General features: G+C 38.7%; 2 protein-coding genes across 2 annotated transcripts in view; one reads left to right on the top strand and one right to left on the bottom strand.

The window, feature by feature from the left end:
• The first annotated feature begins 1188 nt into the window (after positions 1–1188).
• On the top strand, positions 1189–5231 carry lingo3a (leucine rich repeat and Ig domain containing 3a). Its single transcript, XM_008407121.2, has one exon. The coding sequence runs from the start codon at positions 1250–1252 to the stop codon at positions 3080–3082; it is 1833 nt and encodes a 610-aa protein (XP_008405343.1). The 5' UTR covers positions 1189–1249; the 3' UTR covers positions 3083–5231.
• A 10248-nt stretch (positions 5232–15479) lies between these two features.
• The window catches only part of LOC103463643 (uncharacterized), a 10476-nt gene continuing 3575 nt past the window's right edge, over positions 15480–22380 (bottom strand). Inside the window, exon 2 of the mRNA XM_008407123.2 lies at positions 15480–16810. Within this exon, the coding sequence (XP_008405345.1) occupies positions 16042–16779 (738 nt within the window). The 5' untranslated portion in view covers positions 16780–16810 and the 3' untranslated portion in view covers positions 15480–16041. The remainder of the gene's footprint in view (positions 16811–22380) is intronic.

Raw genomic sequence — 22380 nt, 5'->3', positions numbered from 1 at the left:
TGAATTGAATAGGTGTACATAGTAAAGTGACTGCAGTATCTGTTTAAAGGTTGGGTATTTTAAAGTGGACTGCTTACATTTTTTTGAGAAACCCCTCAGGAAACTAATTTTAAAGGTCTAAGAATGATATTTACAACAAAGCCCTTAATTACAAAGGGTTATAGATGTTTCTAATGGGAATTTGTGATGTATTATTTGGCCTTTTAATTTTCTGTGAATTAAGAACAAACACATCTGTGAGGCTTGTGTGAGACACACTGTCAGATTCACCAGGCAGCTTGCCTATTATAATGGAGTAACTGTCCATGCTGGTAGCTGGCATTTCATGCTGGGTTTATGGGGAGATTACTACTTTGCTGTTGACATCCGTCAGCAGACTGAGGCATTGGGTAGGAGAACCTCACACATTTGTGTGTCTAATAGGAAACCCGTTGGTGGGCCATGCTTAGCAAGCTCATCTTATGATAAGCCTCATGTCCTCAGAGACTCATGCAGATGATGGGCTGGATTGAATTATTGTGTGTTGTGACCTTCTGCTGTGGTGAATGACTGTGTTGTGTTGTTCATGGACACTTTCCTCCATTTGTTTCCACTGTGTAGGCCTATGGTTTTCTTCTGTAGAGCAATAAATCTGTTGTTTTCCCTTCCGTATATTATTGATAAGTTGATAGAGTCCATTTGCTGGTCTGTTTGCTGTTTGAAAGCTAACAGTTGCCTTAGTTTTTCTTGTAATGTCTCACATAAGGCTTTATAAATTAAAGAGATCCACAAATTCCCATTCTCAATATACAAATCAAGAGCCAGAGGGAAACATAGAAAGATGCAGTACCTATTATAATTCACATGTATAACTAACTCATAGCTGAGATGAAACTCAGTCTAGAGCTATTAAGAGTTTTCTCTAGTTTAAAATTCTTGCACCTTTCAACAGAACACAGTTAACCATTGTAAAGCAAAATCACCTGCAGGGGATTATTGTACTCAGTCTTTAATTTTACCTGTTTCAGGTATATTTGAGCTTAAAATACATAACTTATGCCCTATTCAGAATGTTTGATTGCTTAAAGGGAATTAAATTAAATGAATTTGGTCTCACCATCTTTATTTTTTCTCTTCCTCTCCTTCTTTCCCTCTTTCCTACCTTCACATTTCTATTTTTCCATCTTTTCCCTCTATCCTTTTGCTCAGGTGCCAGACCCAGTGATTGAAACTCGCACAGGAGTCAGAGGAAGAAGCAGAAAGGAGGGCCATGGGGGTTTGCCTTGGTCAGGGTGTATGTTGGCTGCTGCCTTTCCTCTTCTTGCTGCTTATGATCACAGTGTCCTCCACCCAAAGTCAAGGATGTCCCCAGCGTTGTGACTGCATTGCGAAGCTGAAGACCGTGTCCTGCTTTGGCAAACGTCTGTCCTCCTTGCCGGAGGGAATCCCGCCTGACACCAAAGTTTTGGACCTGAGTGGGAATAGACTTCGCTGGATAGAACAGGATGATCTTCTTCCATATACACGCCTGGAGAAACTGGAACTCAGTGATAACATGATCAGCGTCCTGGAGCCAAATGCGTTTTCCAGTCTTCAGAACTTGCAGTCACTTTCACTGAGGGGTAACCAGCTAAAACTGGTTCCCATGGGAGCTTTCTCACGTCTCTCCAACCTCACCTCCTTAGATTTGAGTGGAAATAAGATTGTAATTCTTTTGGACTTCACTTTCCAAGACCTAAAAAGTCTTAAGAACCTGGAGGTTGGTGACAATGATCTGGTTTACATTTCCAACAAGGCTTTTCTGGGATTAGTAGGACTCAAGGAGCTGACAATTGAGAGATGCAACCTGACGTCAGTGTCCAGCCAATCGTTATCCTATCTGCACAGCCTGGTGACTCTGCGACTCAGGTACCTTAGCATCTCTTCCTTAGACGACCAGAACTTTCGAAAACTTGGAAACCTTAGAGGTCTGGAGATTGATCATTGGCCCTTTTTGGAATATATCTCCCCTCATAGCCTTCAAGGTCTTAATTTGTCGTGGCTGTCCATTACTCACACCAACATCACCTCTGTGCCCACTTCTGCCCTTCGTAGTTTGGCTCACCTCACTAGCCTCAACCTCTCCCATAATCCAATCACTGTGTTAGAGTCCTGGGGTCTGCGGGATCTCATCAGACTGAAGGAGCTGCATCTGGTGAACACCAACCTGGCAGTAGTTCAACCTTATGCACTAGGTGGTCTGAGGCAAATCCGCCTTCTTAATCTTTCGACCAACAGCTTAGTGACCTTGGAAGAGGGAGCCTTTCAGTCAGTCAACACTCTTGAGACGCTGCGCTTGGACAGAAACCCTCTTGCCTGTGACTGCCGCCTGCTCTGGATCCTTCAGCGTAGGAAGACCCTTAATTTTGATGGTGCCTCCCCTGTGTGCATGGCCCCTGTTGAAGTCCAAGGTCGGGCTCTTAGCGCTTTCACCGACTCAGCTCTTTTTGACCACTTTACTTGCCAGAAGCCTAAAATTCGCAACAGGAAACTGCAGCAAATTTCAGCCCGCGAAGGGCAAGTAGTGTCGTTTATCTGCAGAGCAGAAGGTGAGCCTACGCCGGTGATATTCTGGATTTCTCCTCAGCGTCGACGCATAACCACAAAGAGCAGTGGGCGACTGACTGTGTTACCAGAGGGCACTCTAGAAATACGCTACGCCCAGGTAACTGATAGTGGAACTTACATATGCATCGCTAGCAATGCTGGTGGGAATGACACCTACTTTGCTACGCTCACAGTCAGTGGGCTACCGCTGGATGCAGCACTCATGGCCAACCGCACCTATTATGCCGGGGACCTTAATGACACAAATCTGAATGACACCAGGGTGTTCTTGAAGTTTACCCTTGACCTCAAGACCATTCTAATATCTACAGCTATGGGCTGTATCATGTTTCTGGGAGTGGTCTTGTTCTGCTTCATCCTGCTATTTGTGTGGAGTCGGGGTAGAGGACAGCACAAGAACAACTTCTCAGTTGAGTATTCTTTCAGAAAAGTGGACGGACCAGCAACCAGCGGAGGACAGGGGGGGGCACGAAAGTTCAACATGAAAATGATTTGATTCTGCAGAAGCCCCGGTGTTTTTCCCTGCTTCAGTATAAGACGCAAATTAACAGAACAAATAAAATTTGTGCGAAACAACCCACGGGACACTTTATTAGGATGAGGTTTTGTTTAAAGAAACTTGTGCTTGCATGCAAAATGTCAAACTACAGTATGATGCTTTGATACATTTCTACTGCTCTTTGTTTTGTTCATATAATTGTGTATATAAGTTTTATTCCAGAGAAGGAAGTCTCAAAACTTTGAACAGACTGTTAAAAGACAAGCAACGTAAGCCCCCCAACGTCCCACACGTGTTTAACCTTTACGAAGGCCAACGCACTTCTTTCCTGAAAGGAACCGTCATCCTCACCTTTGAAGGGCCACATTCAAACTGACTCAAGCACTCCAAGCTGATGAAAACATAATTAGATGGTGGTGCTCAGTAATTGCCAAGGACTTGCCAATATATATTTAGATAATTCCAGCTATTTGGTGCATATTTAGAGCTCAATACAGTTACAACGCCTTTACTTATGCTGACTGTGATTTTACTAAAGGATTTTTGAAAATAGACCAACTTAGTACCAGACTCTACATCACTGCCAATTTGACCACAGAGCACCATGCACAGCACTGGCCACATTTATTGGCACCAGGGTTAATAGATTTGTAAAATGCCTAAAAAATTATTGATCTTTAGTTGCAGAAGCATGATCTCCCACAGACATCTTAGGAAAAACCCAATCTTTTTGTCGATAATATTTTTGCATTGGGAAACAAAATGCCTTTAATTAAATTAATAAAATGTATACTTTTTTTAGGTCAGAAATTGTGTGAATGACCTACGAATTATTAATATATTACGTTCTCTTTTTCTATTGTATAAATTTAACAAAGGAGGCCAATTTTTTACTCCCTGCATGGACAAGGACTCATGTTTATTTTACCATGAGGACGAGCCTTAATTTAAATAAATAATGACCCTGTTAGAGATGTGCAGCAAAGTGGGGCATCTTAGGGACACCAAGTCTCTATAATATACTGCAGATGATTGTTTGGGAGTTATATTAGCAAAAATATTAGCCTGCAATCACCAACACAAATTTTAGGGTTTGTTGAACTCTAGAGGAACCAAGGGCTTTGTTAAGATGAGCCTAAGATTGAGCTTTTTTGTCACAAAAAAACATGGTGGAAAAGCCCCTTATACCTACAAAGAATGCATGGTTTTATGAACTCTTTGAAATATCATAACATTTGAAATAAAAATGTTTAACAAGATACTGATCCAAACCATGAGGCTGAATCAGCCCAGAAATGGTTTACCATAAATCCTACCTTCTTCAGTGACTTCTCTGTGTGCTCTGACCTTGTGAAATTTTATACACGGATTAGTGCTGCCCTACTGGTAAAATATGAATACCTAGCAGTAGTAAATTAGTAAATGGAGGAGTACCAATGATTTAGTTAAAAACAATGATTTCCTTATATAAGATTTCCCCCTCCCTACTAAGTTAGTGTGCTCAGATTATTATTTTTTTCAAACTTTTCTGTGTGAGAATTAACTGCTGCAAGGAAAGATCATTTTTAGGTTATTTATTCTTTACCAGGGTTGCCAAGAAACATGTCAGCTTCTGTAAAAACCTGTGCAGAAGAGAAAAGCTACTTCTACCTGTAACATCTGTTCACAGCGAACGTCGGAGTCAAGATACTTTTTTAAGGACCCAAGTGAACACATGTATGAACACTGAAAAATCATGAATTTTTTCATTATTATTTTTGGTAAATCTGTGCAAGAGTTTTACCCTCTTGGTCTAAAACAGAAAACTTTAACAGCGAATGCATGTACAGACTTTGGTTCATACTTTAACAATTTGTATTTCTAAAACAAACAGCCGTTGGTGTTCTTTGATCACCAAAATTGTACAGACAGAGTATGATAAGATGTAATATATATTTTGTATTGCTGATATTGAAATTAATGTGACTGTTTATAGTACTGTTGAGTGATTAATCTGACTTTACTGCTCTACCGTTATTAAACTGCTAAAGTATCATTCGGTAAACAGTGAACTTCAGTGCAGCTGTAAACACGACTCTAAGTGTATCATGTTCGTCATGTAAATGTGGCTGCTCGCTGTAGTCAATCATAAAGGACATTCACTGTGCAGCGGGTTTCAGTTCAGTTGCCTATTTTTGGCTTTGAGAGTGTCGAGGTGGGGAGTTTTCACTGAGCAGAGGGTGAAGAGCCTCAATAATGACATGCAGGGAAAATGCTAATGTATTAGAGACCTTGCACAGCGGTCATTAAGAGACTGAGGTGAGAAAAAGAAAAAAAAACTTTAGGTATATTTAGAAGGCAGCAATACTGTGGGACATTATACACCTGCACGCTGACTTGTGTATGTCAGATGTATGAGGTATGAGAGAGAAGAGGATGCATGTAGGGAGAGTTAAATATATTACATAAAAATCTAAACAAATAACTCAGGATTTAAGGTACGGTATTGGTCGTCTACACTCTGTCAAACAGGGCTCTGCTGCCCTCTGTTGACACAAAACAGTTCATGGTTTTTGCTTCAGCAACCTGTGGATTTTACTCCATCGTCTCAAGAAAAAAAGAAAGGAAGCTGGATGATGACTGACCAGAATCTAGGGTAAAATAATGTTCACTGGCTCAAAAAACTTACCTTTAAATTCATTTTGAAGTTTGAAACTGATAATAATTGTGTCCGGTAATGACAAAAGATTTCAAATATATTAGTGCAGTATCAGTAGATTCTTTGCCCTTTTAATAAATTTATCTAAAGCATCTGACAGCAATGCAACACGAACTGTTGACATGATGAAGCACAATTTTTGAAGCATTAATTGTTTTCAAATATGATGCCTGGTATTGTCCTGTCCTGTGTTCAGTTGCTACAGTCACAATTTTGTTTCTTTGTCTCTGAATATGAGGTGCATAATGGTCACTGAGTTTACTGTGACACTTTTCATCCAAAGCTCCTATAGGAATCTTGTTGGGGTAGGTTGAATTGTGAGCTTTTACAAATACCAGAACATTAAAAAAATAAATAAATAAGACAGACGACCAGTCAGCTAAAAATGTGTTTACTTGGCATTTTTACAGATTCTGACCCAAGCCGTAAGAGAGGAGTGAGGACTCTGGAGGAATGATGAAAGGTCACTCTCTCTGTATGCTCCAACCTGAAGGAATATTAAAGGAAAAATGCCATATTATGTTAATTGTATGGTTTTCCCTCAATGAATAAATGTACACAAATTAACGGGTGGACCTTCAAAAAAATAAAATGCAAAAACACATTTTACATCTTTAAAACACTTTCAAAACTGTGAAAGAGTGAATATTACTTATGGCTATTCTTCAAAACTGCTTGAAGCAAACATGGAAATCATATTAAACTACTATGGGAGTTTAATATATTGTGTGTTGACAAATAATGCAGACATTTTCTTTATTAAATTTTCATTAATGTCTTTTCTAATTCAAGAGTCTAACCCTGTTGATCTGAACAACTATATAAGTGAAAGCATCGTCTTAGTTTGAACAATTTGTATTGACGAATTAAACAACAGTCAGCATTGCTCACTAAAGTTGACTTGAAGGAATAAAAAGTGTGCAGGATGTTTTACATATCTTGTAGACACAGAAAGTGCAGAAATAAATAAAACCTTGAAGCAACTGTTTATAACTAGCTCTCTAGATGCAAACTGTTACTTTTTATTACTACATGTTACATCTATAGAATAGAAGTAAACCAAAACAATTACACAAGGGTATAATTTTGTGAAAAAAACTTTCAGTTCTAATTTCAAGATTTCCTCTGAGGTCCTATTTGAGTAGGAGGAGGACAAATCTAACAGCTTTTAAAAATAGTTGATGTAAAAATGCATTTCTGACAAAAAGCTGAAAGGCCAGCTTAAGAATAGTAGTTGATTTGTTACCTCAGCTTGTATTATGGTGCGACAGAAGAACCTGCAGGATCTTTGACATCACAAATCTGGTGAGTTATTTACACACATCATGCACCTCAACGGGCAATAAACTTGGGGCGTTTATGAAACGACCCAAATCGGTTTGAAGGACCCAGATTAAATCTTTTTTTCTAATACAAGAGTTGGGTTCACATGTTTAAAGTTATTGCTGTTGTTTTTTCTTGTCATACTTACTGAGGTGTATATTTGGTCAACTATCCCTAAAAAATTACACTTTCACCACATGCTTTTTGTAGTCATAACGTTTGGGTATTTCACCAAATCCTAGCAGAACTGGTATTATGAATTTATATTGGCTGATTTTGTGGAATAAATCAGAGATGAGGTCACAACCTTTCCACAAGCCTGACATTAATTCATCTTTATCAATGCTGAAATCCAACATGACATGTAGGCATTGTTCAGTAAACAAAAAAAAAACAAAACGCATCTGTCTAATTTTCAATGATCTTGATTGACATCAAGTTGGAACATTTGGAGGCAGTCCTCATTCTTTACTGTCTTTATCTTAAAGTACGTTACCAGCAGTGGTGGGAAGTAACGAAGTATCTGTCCTTTACTTAAGTAGATTTAATAATGGGTACTTTCTACTTTTACTCCACTACATTTTAAAGTCAGTGTCTGTACTTTCTACTTCACTACATTTCTACAAAACTGTCGCGTTACTCGTTACATCCAAGTCGCGTTGCGCTTTTTGTCCGTTAAAATGTGAAGTTCAGGGACTTAAGGTGGCGCCGTAAAATCCACCCATCGCCTCCCCCTTTACTCGCACGCGGAGCTCCAAGACATGCGCAGTGGTTTCTGGGAGAAAAGTCTGTCTAATCTTCAGTATTATAATAGCGCTGCATAAATAATAAGATATGGCGACATGTAAAATAAGCAGCGCTTTGCTTTCACAGACGGTGGGACTTCGTCTAATTTTTAGCGTCACTTTGAAGGAAAGCTTAAAGAAAGGTAAGCTATGTGGACGTGATGCTAGCAAAGCTAGCTGTACTGACTGAGACACATCTGCGATGAAAAAAAGTTGTCACTCATGCCTTGAATTATTGTGTGGACGTGTTGACTGAGGTGTCACAAATATGGGACAACGTTGTGACCAAAGTCTGCATTGATATGGCATTCAGAAACGATCCGATTCTTCTGAACGGATCTTTACTGATTAAATTTATTTCAGCTCTAAGTATTTAATATCTAGATGTTTTATGGGAATGTGGATCTTTAAGATCAATTTAAAGATCAACAGTCCATATAAGAATTTTCCATGCTTTTATGGACACATTCTCACACTGGAGAGAGTCCATACAAGCATGTAAAATGTTACCAAAATGTTTTGGTCATTTGTCATGCTGATGGATTCAGTTCTGCTTTGACTTCTTTTTCTTCCTCCAGATTGTCTGACATTTTCCTCAAGAAACTCCCCCTGATACATGAAATCATGGTGGATTCTGGAACTACAATCTGGCCAAGAACTTCTGCAGCAAAGCATGACATTGCACTTCACAGGTTCACAGGTGGTAGAAATTTTGACCTGGAAGGTTTTATTTGGTTGATGCCAAAATGGTCTCTGTTCTGATGTCCAAAAAGTTTGATTTAAAACCCATCCATCCGTCCGTCCGTCCGTCCAATCCAGTCCAGTCCGTCCGTCCGTCTATCTTGCACCCTTGTCATCTATCTTGCACCCTTGTCATCTATCTTGCACCCTTGTCCCTTAGTGTGGTCGGGAGGGTTGCTGGTAGCCATCTCCAGCTTACGTTTCAGGCGAGAGGCGGGGTACACCATGGACAGGTCGCCAGTCTGTCGCAAGACAACACAGAGACACACAGGACACACAGCCATGCACACACACTGATTTAAAACCCGTTTGTCCAAATAATATTATTCCAGGAGTCTCTCTGTGACAAAGTTTAGTCTGTTCTTGTTGTTTTTCTTAGATAGCAAGGGTTTCCTCCTAGCAAACCTCCAATGAAACTTGCGCAGTGTTTTCCAAACTTTTCTTTTGAGTGTTCTGTTTTCTTTGGCTGTCTATAAATCTCATACTTTTATCCTAAAGACCTCACACATTCATATCAACTCATTATATTTAAGTTGCACCAATTCACAACATGTTATCTCAGTTATCAATTGCCCATTGGGACATGAATAAAGCTCTGAATCTGTGCAGTCAAATTTGGTTTGTTATTAGAATTAGTTGTTTTTTTAAAGTTTTCTATCTAACAAACCCCAGCAGACTGCAATCAGTGACTTGCGACGTTCACTCCTCGCATGCAGCGACAAAAGACAATCGCTCAAATTGTGTCGTTGACTTTGCAGCAAGAAAAAAAAACAAGAAGTTAATGGCAGTAATAGCTCCTTTACCTGCTAAAGAATGAAAAAGAGCAGTTAGTTGCGACATAAGTTCAGCCAATAGCTTTGTCTAGAAGAGAGACTGGGTTGAACGTTGAAAAACAGGTTCAAGTGTATCTTCTATAGACTGAGAATGCTAAGTTGTTGGCTGCAGCAGCTCAGCTGATGCCCCCATTCAGGAAAACGTCACAGCTAATAAGACCGCCAGACCAGATGTGGCTTCTGCAAAGTGAAAAAAGGGGGACATCATGTAACGTTAAAAGTTGAAATAACAGCATATGTATTGCAAAATTTGAGAGATGAGAAGAATGCAGCACAAAAGTGGTCAGTTTCTTATCTGGCAGCATAACTATAGAGAATACTCCAGTTAACCAGTCTTTGAGCTTTAAGCTCATTCTTAAAAGTAGAAAAGTGATCTGGCTCACTACCTAAAACTGGGAGCTGGTTCTGCAGAAGAGGAGACCGATACTAGTAAGCATGCAGTATGAGAGCGAAGTGCTCCACTAGGAACACATGGAACATTTAGATCATTCAATTATTTTTATTAAGGGCTTTATATGTGAAAATGAGAATTTTAAATCCTACTCTGGGTTTAAGAGGGAGTCGTCTCACCATGTCATTTCATCACACAGGAGAAAACTACATCAAATTCCTGATGTCTGAATAATCTCCCTAAAAAGCTGAGTAATTCTGTTCTTATTATTAGCAAGCTGTGTGACTTTAAACAGAAATAAATGTATATTACCATGGATGGCTTAATATCAGGCTTTCATAAGTTACTCCTCTCCAGAAATTGCAGTTTTCATTTTTGAAAACAATAATAAAAGTAATTTCTTTAGTTTCTTGTTTGTTTTTTTGTATAGGCCTAAATAACTTCAGCTACCTTGATATTATTAATAATAATATTGAAAACCCACACAGTATGTTGCAAAAAGACAAAAAGAAAACACAGGATGTTGTTTTTCTATACCTGACAGTAGCTATGAGCTCACATGTATAGTTTAGATCCTTTGTGACGTATGGAAATCCACAACAAATGATTTTGTTTTCACCCAGTTCTTAATTTTGAAAGTCAGTGGAGTTGTGCATTATTTAATCATCATAACCCGGGGGAGGGGGAATGCATTCAGAAAGGCCCAAACATATTATGGTAATGATTAGGATTGAGGTTGTTTCAACAAGCAATTTTTTTTTCATCTCTTCATGTGTTAATAAAGATATCACTATAAATATTTTATCAAGTTTTATCAGGTTTCTGTTTTACTGCAGAACATGATGGATGTCTAAAGCTTCCAGTTCACATACTAAATATTTTAGTAATATGAAACATGTGGCTGAAAAAAAAAAAAAAAAAGATGCCTGTATTGCTAATTCCTCAGACCCGTGATTGCAAACATGACAAAATTAGCCTCTGCTAAATGAAGAATCTTTTTTACCTTTGCATATGTAAAAACAGGAAACGGCCCAGACAAAAATCCTCATCACGTCTCTTTTTAAATACACCTGGATGCTATTTCAGTCCAAATAAAGATGCGTAACCTATTAAAAAGACTTTGAGTTGAGCCTGAGATGACCCTTCCTCCTCAGGGCACACGTAGTTCCAACTGAAGGGGGAAAAAACAAGTGTGTGTCAAACTTCAAACGCCTGCGCTGCGGGGGTCGGGCACTGACACTTTGGCCACTCTGTTGGTGTTTATTGCTCTTACACTCCCCACACTTATGTCCACAAATACGGCAAAGAATGACTCACTGAGTGACATGTCCTCACCTCAGAGGAGTGTGCGTAAAGGGCCTTTGCACCTTTGATGTCACAAATATCGTCTGACTATTTGATGCACGCCTTGCCTGTTTGTGTTACAGTAATGAAATGTTTGCATTAACATTTTGCACAGAAGAATAAAGAAATGAAAAGTTTCTATTTCTGTGTTTTTGCATATTGTGCATAACTTGCACAGAGGTGGAAGCGTTTGTTATCACAGTCAGGTTCTGTTGTCACAATTTACGCCGGCAGATGTGTCAGCAAAGATTGTGACTTATGGATTGCTGCACTCATCATGAGAAAAATGAAAATGATCATCAGGTGACTCAGAAACTTATAAATCCGTGTTATGACACTTTTACATTTCCCCTTTTTACAAACAAGGGCAATGCATGAGTCGAGTCTTCATTTATTTCCCAAAAACAACAGTCATAAAAGTAGATAAATGTGAATCAGTGCATGAAAATCTAAGCATTTAAACCCTTCAAAATGCTGTTGTTTGCAGCACTAAAACCGGCGTGTGATCTGTTCGACTGCATATTGAAGATTTTGTGTTTTCATGGGGAGGAAATCAAGGCGCAATCTTGTTCAAGATGGAAAATGTTCATTCTGTTTTTATTTGACGTTTGTGAGGCAGCAAATTGTATTTATTAAGTAACTTCTGTGCATGTCAAACTCCCTCCTACGTTTGCATGTGTTAACTGCAGCCAGCTTGCAGAGGCGGGGGTCTTTGAAGAGGAATTAACGCCTTATGCACCAACGTCTCAGTCTGCACAGCAATGGGAAGATGTGTCACCAACGAGGCCTTCTTTACTGGCATTCGTGTGAAATTACATCACTGATCAAATTAGTCCGCTGAATATGATTCTACAATAACCCCCATCACACGGCGCGGGTAAGAGTGGCAAAATGTGCTGCAGCCTTATTCTTGAGTGCCTCTGTCATTTGGTTGTAAGAGGAAATGATGTCAGATTGCACTTTAACACAGAGATGCTGAACTTCTGCTTCACCAGAGCTATTTTTGGTGCAATGCTGGGAACATTGATTGGGTGAAAAAGATGATATAACGTGGTGCGTGCACACGTACATGCGTGTATGTTTGTGTGTGCAGAGCTATTACACATATTGTGTTACCATGGTGTTGAAATGCGGTGGCCTAAATGGGATTGTTGTGGTTAGCAGTTGCTGAAGAGAGAAAAAAAAATCATCTACAGACAATGCACGAGCTTCGTTTTGTCTGCTCTTGTTCAGTTGGATTAAGTACAGATATGTTATTTAGGCCCACAAATCCAATTGAACTGTTGAACATTACAAAACCTGCAAAATCATTATTATTGTTTTCAGTATATCCTCATGCATTAGTTTCAATTCTTGTTAACATTTTCAAGCCCTGCATTACATCAGTTAAAAAACCATGGCACAATTACTCAGGTTTGCCTTAGTTTTGTTTTGACTAAAAGGCAGAGGTGTCAGTATGACTCAAGTCTCATGTAATTTTTCTCTTTCATTCGTCACTTCATCTGACAGGTGGTTTGGTTCCTTTTTCTCACCACTCCTAGTTGAAATGGTTAGAAGGGGAAAATGATCTTCATTCGTGCACACTGAAAGTATTCACATTTAATGGTGCGGCAAGAAGAAATTATGATGTGACAGGAAAATAACACTGGTTTTAATATATATATTATTTGTTTTTTTATTACAAATAAAAATCTGAAAGGTGTGGCATCCATCTGCATTGCTTTGTAGAACCACCATTACTATGATTACAGCTGAAAGTCTAGCTAACACACAATCATGTATAAAGAGCAGTGAACGTCAATTTTCAAATCTTGGTCAATCTATGTTTTTATTTTAAAAAAATTATGAAACTCATTACCATCTGAATGCAAGAAAATAACAGAACTTGGTGCTTTAAACGGTGCATTCACACCAGCCCTGTTTCGTTCACTTTTATCAAACTGTAGTACGTTTGAAAAGAAAGTCTGGTTTGTGTTTGAGAGGTGTGAACCTGCAATCAAATTCTGGTCTGCCTAAAAAAGTAGGTCTTGATGTGAATGCCAAGCGGACCGAAGACCGCTCCAAAAGCAGGACGTGAACCACAGCGCAAGGCATTCTGGGTAAAGACACCCAATACAAACAACCAAGGGTTTGGATCTACATTGCTACCAATATTTATTTTCTATACTTTGACATTGATCCATGTCATTTCTTATAATTTCTATGTTTTTTTTGTTTGTTAGTTTTTTTTACTGGTTGTAACATTTTAAACCTCTATCCTTTTTAGTCTGTTTTAATCCTGGAAGTCAAAACAACAACAAGAAAAAGATAAGTTTGATATAATCTATTGCATTGAAGCTCGTTGACCTGATCAAATCGTTTGTCGCCTCCAATGCATCCAAATCAAATCTGCGCAGCTCTCATGCCACCTGAATAAAAGTTTTCCCAGAACATTATGTGCCTCTGCCATGTTGAACACAGTGTGTTTAAGGTATTCGTTTCCTATCACTGTACTTTGAATGAACCATTCTAACACATGAATATGGTTTGATGTAAATTAGCTCTCAAACCTTTATTGTCTCTAAATGGCCTGTCTGAAGGATTACTCTGCCGTTAGCTCCGTCTTCCCATCAAGTCTGTCCAGTTTCCATGACGGATGAAGAGAGGCTTCCCCACGTTTTGATGCTCTCACGGAGATGCTAAGTTTAGGACATCCAACTACAGATACCACTCAGCACGTAAACCAAGAGGTTCGGTTTTGGGCTTCACTACCTGGAGCATCTTCTTCCACATATTTGCTGTGTCCTCCCCCCCCACATGGTTTGGGCCAAACTGAAAACAGGACTTGGTTCTTAATTTTCTGCCATCAACAACCTTCGTCATGCAACTCTTCCATGAAAGTCATTTTTGCGTAAATGGAAAGCAAAACGTGTGCTGTTTCACATTAGAAAACCATCAAAACACCAGAAAGCATAATCATGAGTTGTTTCCTGGACTATTCATTTTGTGCTGTGACTAATACAGTTGAAACCTGTTTCATCACTTGCTGTTATTAGAAATAGGGTGAATATAAAAGTAAGAGTCCACCTCTACCAGTTACAGTAAATGCGACTGAATTATTCTTACGCTACTCCTTTCCTCACAGTTCCGCTTGGGTGGTTCTGACTGGGAGTGGTGGATTTCTGAGCAGAACCACAGGGAGGAGGCAGCGGAGCTCGATTTTGTCACACATTATCTCTCTCATGTTATACTGTCATAACATAAATGACAGTTTTAAGAAATTGTTTGTGTTCCTATAAAAGTTACCTACTGTAGTTTTAAGAAATTGATAGGAAAAAAAACCTTGACATTTTTTTGCTTTTTTACAGCACACAAATTGGTCCAATTTAAAAAACATCCCATGGCTAAGTGGCTTATAAATTATATTTAACAATCAAACTATTACAGCTAATGATGCATTGAATTCATGACCACATTTTAAAACAGATTTACATTACAGAGCGTTTTCCTAAAGTAGGCTTGTGTCCTCCAGTTGGCTCTGAGTCTTTGTGTATAATTGAGCCAGCAGGACAGACCGTCCTGCCAGGCCAGGAACATCGTTGCTATCAGCAATGTCAGGGTGAGAGCCAACAACCTGCTGCTTTCTGAGCTGCTGACGACTTAAAGCATTCAGCCAAAAGAAAGGATAGCTAAAGGAGAGGGCCATCGCTCCTTCTGCTGTTTTAATGTTTTGGTATTTGGTAGGTTAGACTACCATTATTAACACTCAGGTAAGACACTTCTAAAGTTTTCTCTGCTTAAGCAGTGGCTTAACAGCTCAACTTTCTATTGGCATGCTTGGAAATATAACTAGCTCCTTAAGCAAATATATGTTTTGCTAGTATTCCCTGTTAGTATGGACCACACTGTAATTCTCATGTTTTAAAATCACATTTTACAATCGGTATGATGTAAAAGTCTATTTTTCCAAGAAACTGAGTTTTTGTTTTTGTCAGCTGTAAGTCGTGTTCATCAAAAATAACAGAATAAACTCTTGAAATGCATCACGAAACTACTTTATGCATTAGTTGCACTTTATTAATTGAATCCTTAAAATAAATTACATAAGATGATATGCCAGGTTATTGAAATGAATCTGTGTTCACAAAGAAAATCAGCAGAATTTGGACAGTTAACAAACGACGAGCGCATGTATTTCACAGTTTTAAACGTCATTTATTTAAATCTTTACAGCACAAGGTCGTTCCTGTTTGTATCTTAATACTAAAACATTCAAACGCACTGTGATAAAGGGGTTTGAAAAGAAAGCTAAATGTTCCCACACAAGAAAACCAAAGCTGTCAGTCATCATCATTTTTTATTATTTACAACCAAGAACACACCGCTGTCGTCAGTTTTGATCAACCTTTAGACATGTCAGATAAGCTAATGCTGAAGCTATGTGGATAAATTTGGCCAGCTGATAGTTTCTTTAGATGGTTCATGGCTTATTTTATGCTGTGATGTGCAGTTATGTTATGTCTCGAACCACAACTATTTATAAGGACATTTTTAAATCTGAAGCACGTACAGACTGCAAAGCTGAAGATGCATGATGAGCATATCTTAACATTTACACACTTTCGGGAGGCATTATGTAGTGTGAATTGGCTTTTTCTTGAATATTGTGAGTCAGGAGAACATACTGGATCACACACTGCTGGATATGTTGAATGAGACGCTGCTGTTACACCAAGGCTACTGTTCTGTTTCAGCTTGGAGAAATTGGGCCGTTGTTTTGGCAATATTTCAAATGACAGAAATTTAAAATAAACTCGGTGACAAGTAGGTGCAACAGAAGTGAAATACTCCCCTGGTTCTTGTCAGTCAGAGATGTATTGTCTTAGTGGGGAACTTTTGTCTTTCCTTGTGCTCGTTCTGTGATGTGGGACGGATCGGTACAGAACCCCTGGTACTTGCTGCTCCTCCTCTTCGTCAGAAGTGGCTCTGGTGGGGTAGGGCTTCGGGAGAGGAGCACCAGGACAGGCAGAATAGGGTGGCAGCAGATTTCGAGGAAAAACAAGAGGTGCTAGGACACCAGATCCACTCGTGGCGGATCCGTTTAGGTAAGAATAGCCCCTCATTGTGTGAAGGGCATATGCAGGGATTAAAAATGGGTAAGAAGACTGGTGATTAGCCACAGAGGAAGAGTCTCTGGTGCTCCAGTAGGGATTCCCCTGCAGGGATTGGTTATAGGTGCTGGGTTGGACGCTGCTGTGGGAGTGGTGCTGCAGCTGGTTGCTTTGGCGACCTGTGTATGCCGTGGACTGAGCCAGGCCAAAATGTAGCTTGATGGCCATCAATTCAGCACTAAGCCTGGTGTTTTCTTCTTTCAAAGCCATGAGGTGAGACTCCAGCACATGGTCATTTAACTTCCTCTTCTCCCGTGACCGTTTGGCTGCCTCGTTGTTCTTGCGACGCTTCTCCCAATACAGGTCGTCCTTCTTTTCATCGGGTATGAATTCCCTCTTGCGGCGAGGTCCTTTACGCACCAGGTCACTTTCAACGTGGAAAACAGTCCTGTCTTCACCTCTTTGGAAAGGGAGGGAAAGGGACTCCATGTTTAAGGCAAAAGAAACACAAAGAAATGACCTAAAATAAAATAAAAAAAATAAATAATTACTTGCAGAGAAGCACAAATTTGTCACAAAAAAATCCAAGAGAACTACGTGATAGATATGTCAAAGTAAGCTGGTGCTCTGGGTAAGCCCCTATGTCAGCCTTCCCTCCTCCCACAAACCGCACCCAGTACCCTGACAAAGTCTTTTCTGCAGAAAACAGTAACTTTACTTTGTAACTTATCAGACAAAATAGGAATAAAAAAATTAGTGTATATTCTGTTACATTGTGATATATTGTAGTTAGTTAATAATAATAAAAGAAACACTTTTATTTTTCTCAAATCTTTGTTCTATATTTTTGTCATAATCATAATCAACTAACTGAAGTCAAATAACCAATGATAATTATTCAATGATAATGGCATATCAATAAAAAGTATTGTATCGGTTTTGGTATCGGCAATACTAGTCCTGTATTTACTTGGTATTGGATCAATACCAAAATTCCCAGTGTCGCACACCCTTAATTAAAATGTCATGATCAACTTTCTGTAAAACCAAAGCTGATGTTTTTGACAGAGGAGATTTTCAAACAGTTTAAAATAGATCAGTCTCTGTGCTGTAATGTGGTCAAAAAAGGTGGAAAGATTAAAGGTTCTGGTATTTTAAAAAAAGTACATTTAAACAGAAACTGCCTTCTCAGTTATTTTTTGGCAAAATTGCTATCATGTCTCTGTAACGACGTTTTATTGAAGAAATTTTTTTATTTGATTTGTTACATTTTTTTTTTTGCTTGAGAAGAACATTGTGCATTCATGACTATTTTGAACAGCACAAATGTCAGTGGACCCAATTACAGCCAAGGCTGATTTCCATTGTTTGTCCCCCTGCCAGGTGTGCCATCTGGTCTCGGCTGAATAACTTAATATTAAACAGAACAAACAAGGAAGATAACAGATAAAGGAAGAAAACATCAGGATATTATATGCTATCTAAAAAATAGAATAAAGACAATACTCCAAGCTATCTGTCAAGTCCCATATATAAACTTCACATACACACAATACCACAATTTTACAAAGTATATTGTAACCAAACCTCCCATAAAAACAGATACACACAGACAAACACACACACTATGCACACAAAGTAAGTTTTATTCGGGTGGACACAAACCACATTTTCAGCCGGTTTTTAAAATAATTAATAGTTGGATTTTCCCTGGCATCAATAACCAACAGACATGTTTCAACACTCACCACCCATGGCAGACAGAACTGTCTGAACAAGCTGTGATAATATTGTTCTCTACTATAATCTGCTGGAAGCTCTGATAATTCTCTACTTGTGGAAACGCACATGTGTTTACACAATGGCAGCAAGGCCAAATCATTCAGTACTTTGTATATCATGCCTCTCCCATGAGATTGTCAGCATTTAACAAACTAAGCTTAGGAATAATTTTACAAAAACTTCCTAATAAGTTTTGATAAGAAATTGATAAGAGATTATAAAATACCTTCAGTGCCCTCTTACATTTTAACTTTGTGCATTTTAGTGCAGAAATACATGCAAGCGACCAGATGCTTGAACAATAATCTATGTGCAACAAAATTATTGAGTGTGAGAATGACCTCGTTGCGTTTAGGTGCAGAATTATGCACCTGAAGTTGGAGTTGTCGGCATATCTTAGATTTAGAACTACAGCACGATAAACTACAGATGCGATTATGTGGAAAATCATAATCTTGCTGAAATCAAGATTATGAATCAGATTCAAGCTTCTGCATCTGCAGCAGTATTTTCCCACAGCGTGCACAACACAAATGTCTACCTCTTACTGACGAGTCACACAAATAAACAATAGAAAATAAAAAGATCAGTTGATTTGACTGCTGCAGTCAGTGGTACGCCACCATGTCCATATTAAAAACCACCACTGTGTCTCGTAATGTTATAACAGACATTGGCAAAAAATTAAAAAATTAAAAAATTCAGATTTTTATAGACAAAACCTTAACAGGTTGAGAAAATAAACTCACCATAAATTTAGAAGTGTACTGCAGTTTATCTTCTAATTCAATTAATTCCACAGAATCTCATTCTACAAAAACCTTCAAAACTGTGCATGTTTATTCTTAAAGTAGAACGGAGCTGACGTTTTTTCAGCTCCTAACACCTAAGACCACTACGGAGGTGCAGTCGCTGTACCTAAGCTCTGCCACTCAGAATCAACCTCTTCTGCTACCCTGACCCATTCTCACCTCCCTGTCTAGACCACTTGAAAAAATGTGACAGGAAACAGAAACTACTTCTTTCCTTACTTCTTACTTTCCAAGTGTCAAAGGTTTATCGTAATTCGGGCTGCATCACTTGTGATCGACATTAAAGTTGGAGTTATTCTAAAGAAGTAATTATGCATTTTAGGATTGTTGAAGCGCGCCAAGTCTTCAAACCTGAAACAAAACATTTGCAAGGTGCAAAGGTTGCATCACGTGGTGAAACAATTGTAAAAAGCTGCATGGAATTAACATATTGTAAGAGATGTTTATTACTCCACAACATCAGCTGGTGAACAACAGGGACCCGAGTCTTGCATGAAATCTTTGTTTGCTCACATTTATGAACAATGGACACAAAGTAGGATTGCCAAACAAGATATATACAATCCAGTTCCAGTAGCCACAAAGTTTTTGAGGAATCCAGAAAACTGCATATGAATTAGTGTGATTGCTGAGTTTGACCATAGGAGCAGACCCAGTTAAGATAATATCTTAGGTATGCCTTTTGATCCTTACTTGATCTCTCCTTATATTTCCATGGTCTTTCCCAAAGCTTTGTAGCCTGCTTTCTGCTTGTCAGTGGGATTTTAAAGGTTAAAGGTTGACCTTAAGACGAAAATAATACCAACATCTGGCAAATTCTTGGTCATTAACATAAATTCATGTGTGGCTTCGAAGGAAACCTTGCGAGATGAGTAGAAACGCTAAAACCACAGCGTTCACACTCCCCTGCGTGCGATCACATACAAATTTCTTCATACAACAGCGTTACACATGTATCTTTTAGCCTATCTGCTTTTCTTGCACCTTTATACTTATAAAGTCACTTCAATCTACCATCATGGTCTCATTGTATGCTTTCAGCTAAATGTGACACCTCTTGATGGAAGCTGTCACTCAGGATGTCACACATAGGTGCTCTCTTGGGAACAAAGTATAGCAAAGTGCTACTTCAAAATGGAAAGACAGTGTTTATTTTCAAGCTTCGTTTTTCTTAAAATTATTTCAGTTTTGCTTTCTTGGCCGTTTTGCTTACCTTCTTGTTGTGAATTTGCATGCAAGTGTAACGCAGTGGCAGATGCATCAAAGCCCAGAGTTTAAAAGGGGCCCAGTCAAGCACTCTGTGTGTGGTAGCGAGAAAACACATTGGGTTAAAAATATTCAAACCTATGCCCAGCAACACTGCATACCCTGTGTGTGTGAGATACTGCACACCTGCATATACACTAGTGTGTGGGGCACTGACTGTTGTATATTTAAAAAGCAGCAACAGGAAAAGCGAGAACAATAATCACTCAGGGAGACACAGATGAAGAGAATATAGAAAAAAAAGGGTTCCTGAGTGAAATCTCTCTTGAGGTCGAGCCTGCTCACCACCCCTGCTGCACCTGTTTCTTATTGACTAATTATAGCCAGCCTGCTTTTTAGTAAGGAACTTTCAAACTTCTTCTTTTGGCGTCTATCCGTTTTCATGCAGTCCGCCATCTGTTGTTGTGTTGCTCTACGAGCTGTTACATTTGAACCTTGCTAAAATAACCTCTCATAGAAAAGCATTATTCCCTCCGTTTGAAACGACTCTTCACCTAATTACGCCCTGTTTGCGTTTGTTTTAAACCGTCATCGGTAAAATTCAAGTGAATTGCTCCACGCAGCTCGACCTGAATGATTTGTTGCCTTCGTTTATGGGCATCGCTGGCAACAGCTAATAGCATTTATTCACAAACGTTACCTCTATGGATTATTTCCTTGGTTTGTAAAGTTTTCATATTTCAGATTTATTCAAGTCCCGAGTGGGCAATTAATGTTACAGCAAGTAGGTGGATATAAAAAGACATAAAAAAAACGAATAGATAAAGTTTCAAAAGTTAACAAGTAAAAAAAACGATCAAACATAGCAAAAATACATCAAATATAAAACAATACATAATTGGAAAAGTGCAGCAATGTATATCATTGTCGACTGACGGTTGCTACAAACATCATTGATATATGAAACGGAAATCAACCAACAGTCAGGGATGAGTCCTCTATCTACCTTGTCCTGCATTAAAAAAGAAAAACTGCTGCAGGAACAAAGGAATAATTGCTTTTCATGCAGAGACGTTGGAGCCAGAGGCAGAAACTGGAACTCAGCATGTAAAGGGTGAGAGCGGTCAGCAAGACTGACAACAGTTTTCCTGATGATCTATTAAGCACTTCTATAAATGTGCGTTGTTCAACCCCTACGATCTTATTACGTGTTACTCTGCTAAGTCCATTTTTGACCAAATACTAAGGTCTCCAAATCAACAGAGGAGAGAAAATGTTGGCACAGATTCAATATATGGTATAGGGTAAAAGGAGCCTGACAACGGAGCCTTGAGGAAACCTGTATGTAATCTTCGTTTTTCAGTTTCATTTTTCAGGCCTGTTTTTCAGATTACACAAAATAATCCAACAAAACAGGGTTTTTTTGTGTGTAAAAACTTAATCCCACTTATTTTACGTCCAGATTTATCTTACATGTAGAAAAAAACAGCTGTCTTTGATAGTAACTTTTTTACAGCTCTTAAACCAGTCAGAGTTTTTTGTTGTTATTACAGGATGACTAATTCTTTTTAAAATCTATTTTACAAACTAATAGTCTTATATGCTAACTGGACATTCTTAATTTGTCGTCGGAGTCCTAAAACACTGCAGCTTACTTGGTATTAACCATGAAAAGTTTGCCACATGCGCCCACACACTCAAAGTTCATAAACAGACACAAACGGCCTTGCGGACCCCCCCGCGATCACTATAAAATGATGATGAAATGATGACTTAGTTGCTAAACTATATTCTGCTCAAAACATCACAAGACATGAAAATTTAAACTGAATGGCATACCATACAAAGAGAAATAATTCATTTAATAAAGTTTTATCTAATTTGTAGCAACACATACAGCGTGTGCAAAGCTAACCAGATGAAGAGTATTGTGATTACGCCTACGGTGAAACACAGAGAGGGTACCATCATGCTGTGAATTAAATATTCTGTAAAATTGGCAGGAAGCCTCACTTATTTAAGTAGAAGCATCAAATACGGCAAACATAAGACTTTTAACTTACGAAGATTAAAGTCAAGTCAGTTTATCAACTCTGACTTAAAGTACAAGAAGAGTTTCGAATCTACTTTTAAAGACATTTAGACAAGAGGCCCATCACTGATCCATAGGGAATGCTCTTCGTTTCATCGGACCACAAAAGCCTGTTTCCCCTGATGATGGCAAACGGGTAAAACGAACAACCTGAGCGCCTGAGTAAGCTACATAACATACATAAATAGTTTATATATA

This window comes from Poecilia reticulata, linkage group LG4, assembly GCF_000633615.1.
Source record: "Poecilia reticulata strain Guanapo linkage group LG4, Guppy_female_1.0+MT, whole genome shotgun sequence".
NCBI classification, from domain to species: domain Eukaryota; kingdom Metazoa; phylum Chordata; class Actinopteri; order Cyprinodontiformes; family Poeciliidae; genus Poecilia; species Poecilia reticulata.
Note: the sequence above shows the minus strand (reverse complement) of the source record. Positions and strands in the feature narration are given on the sequence as shown.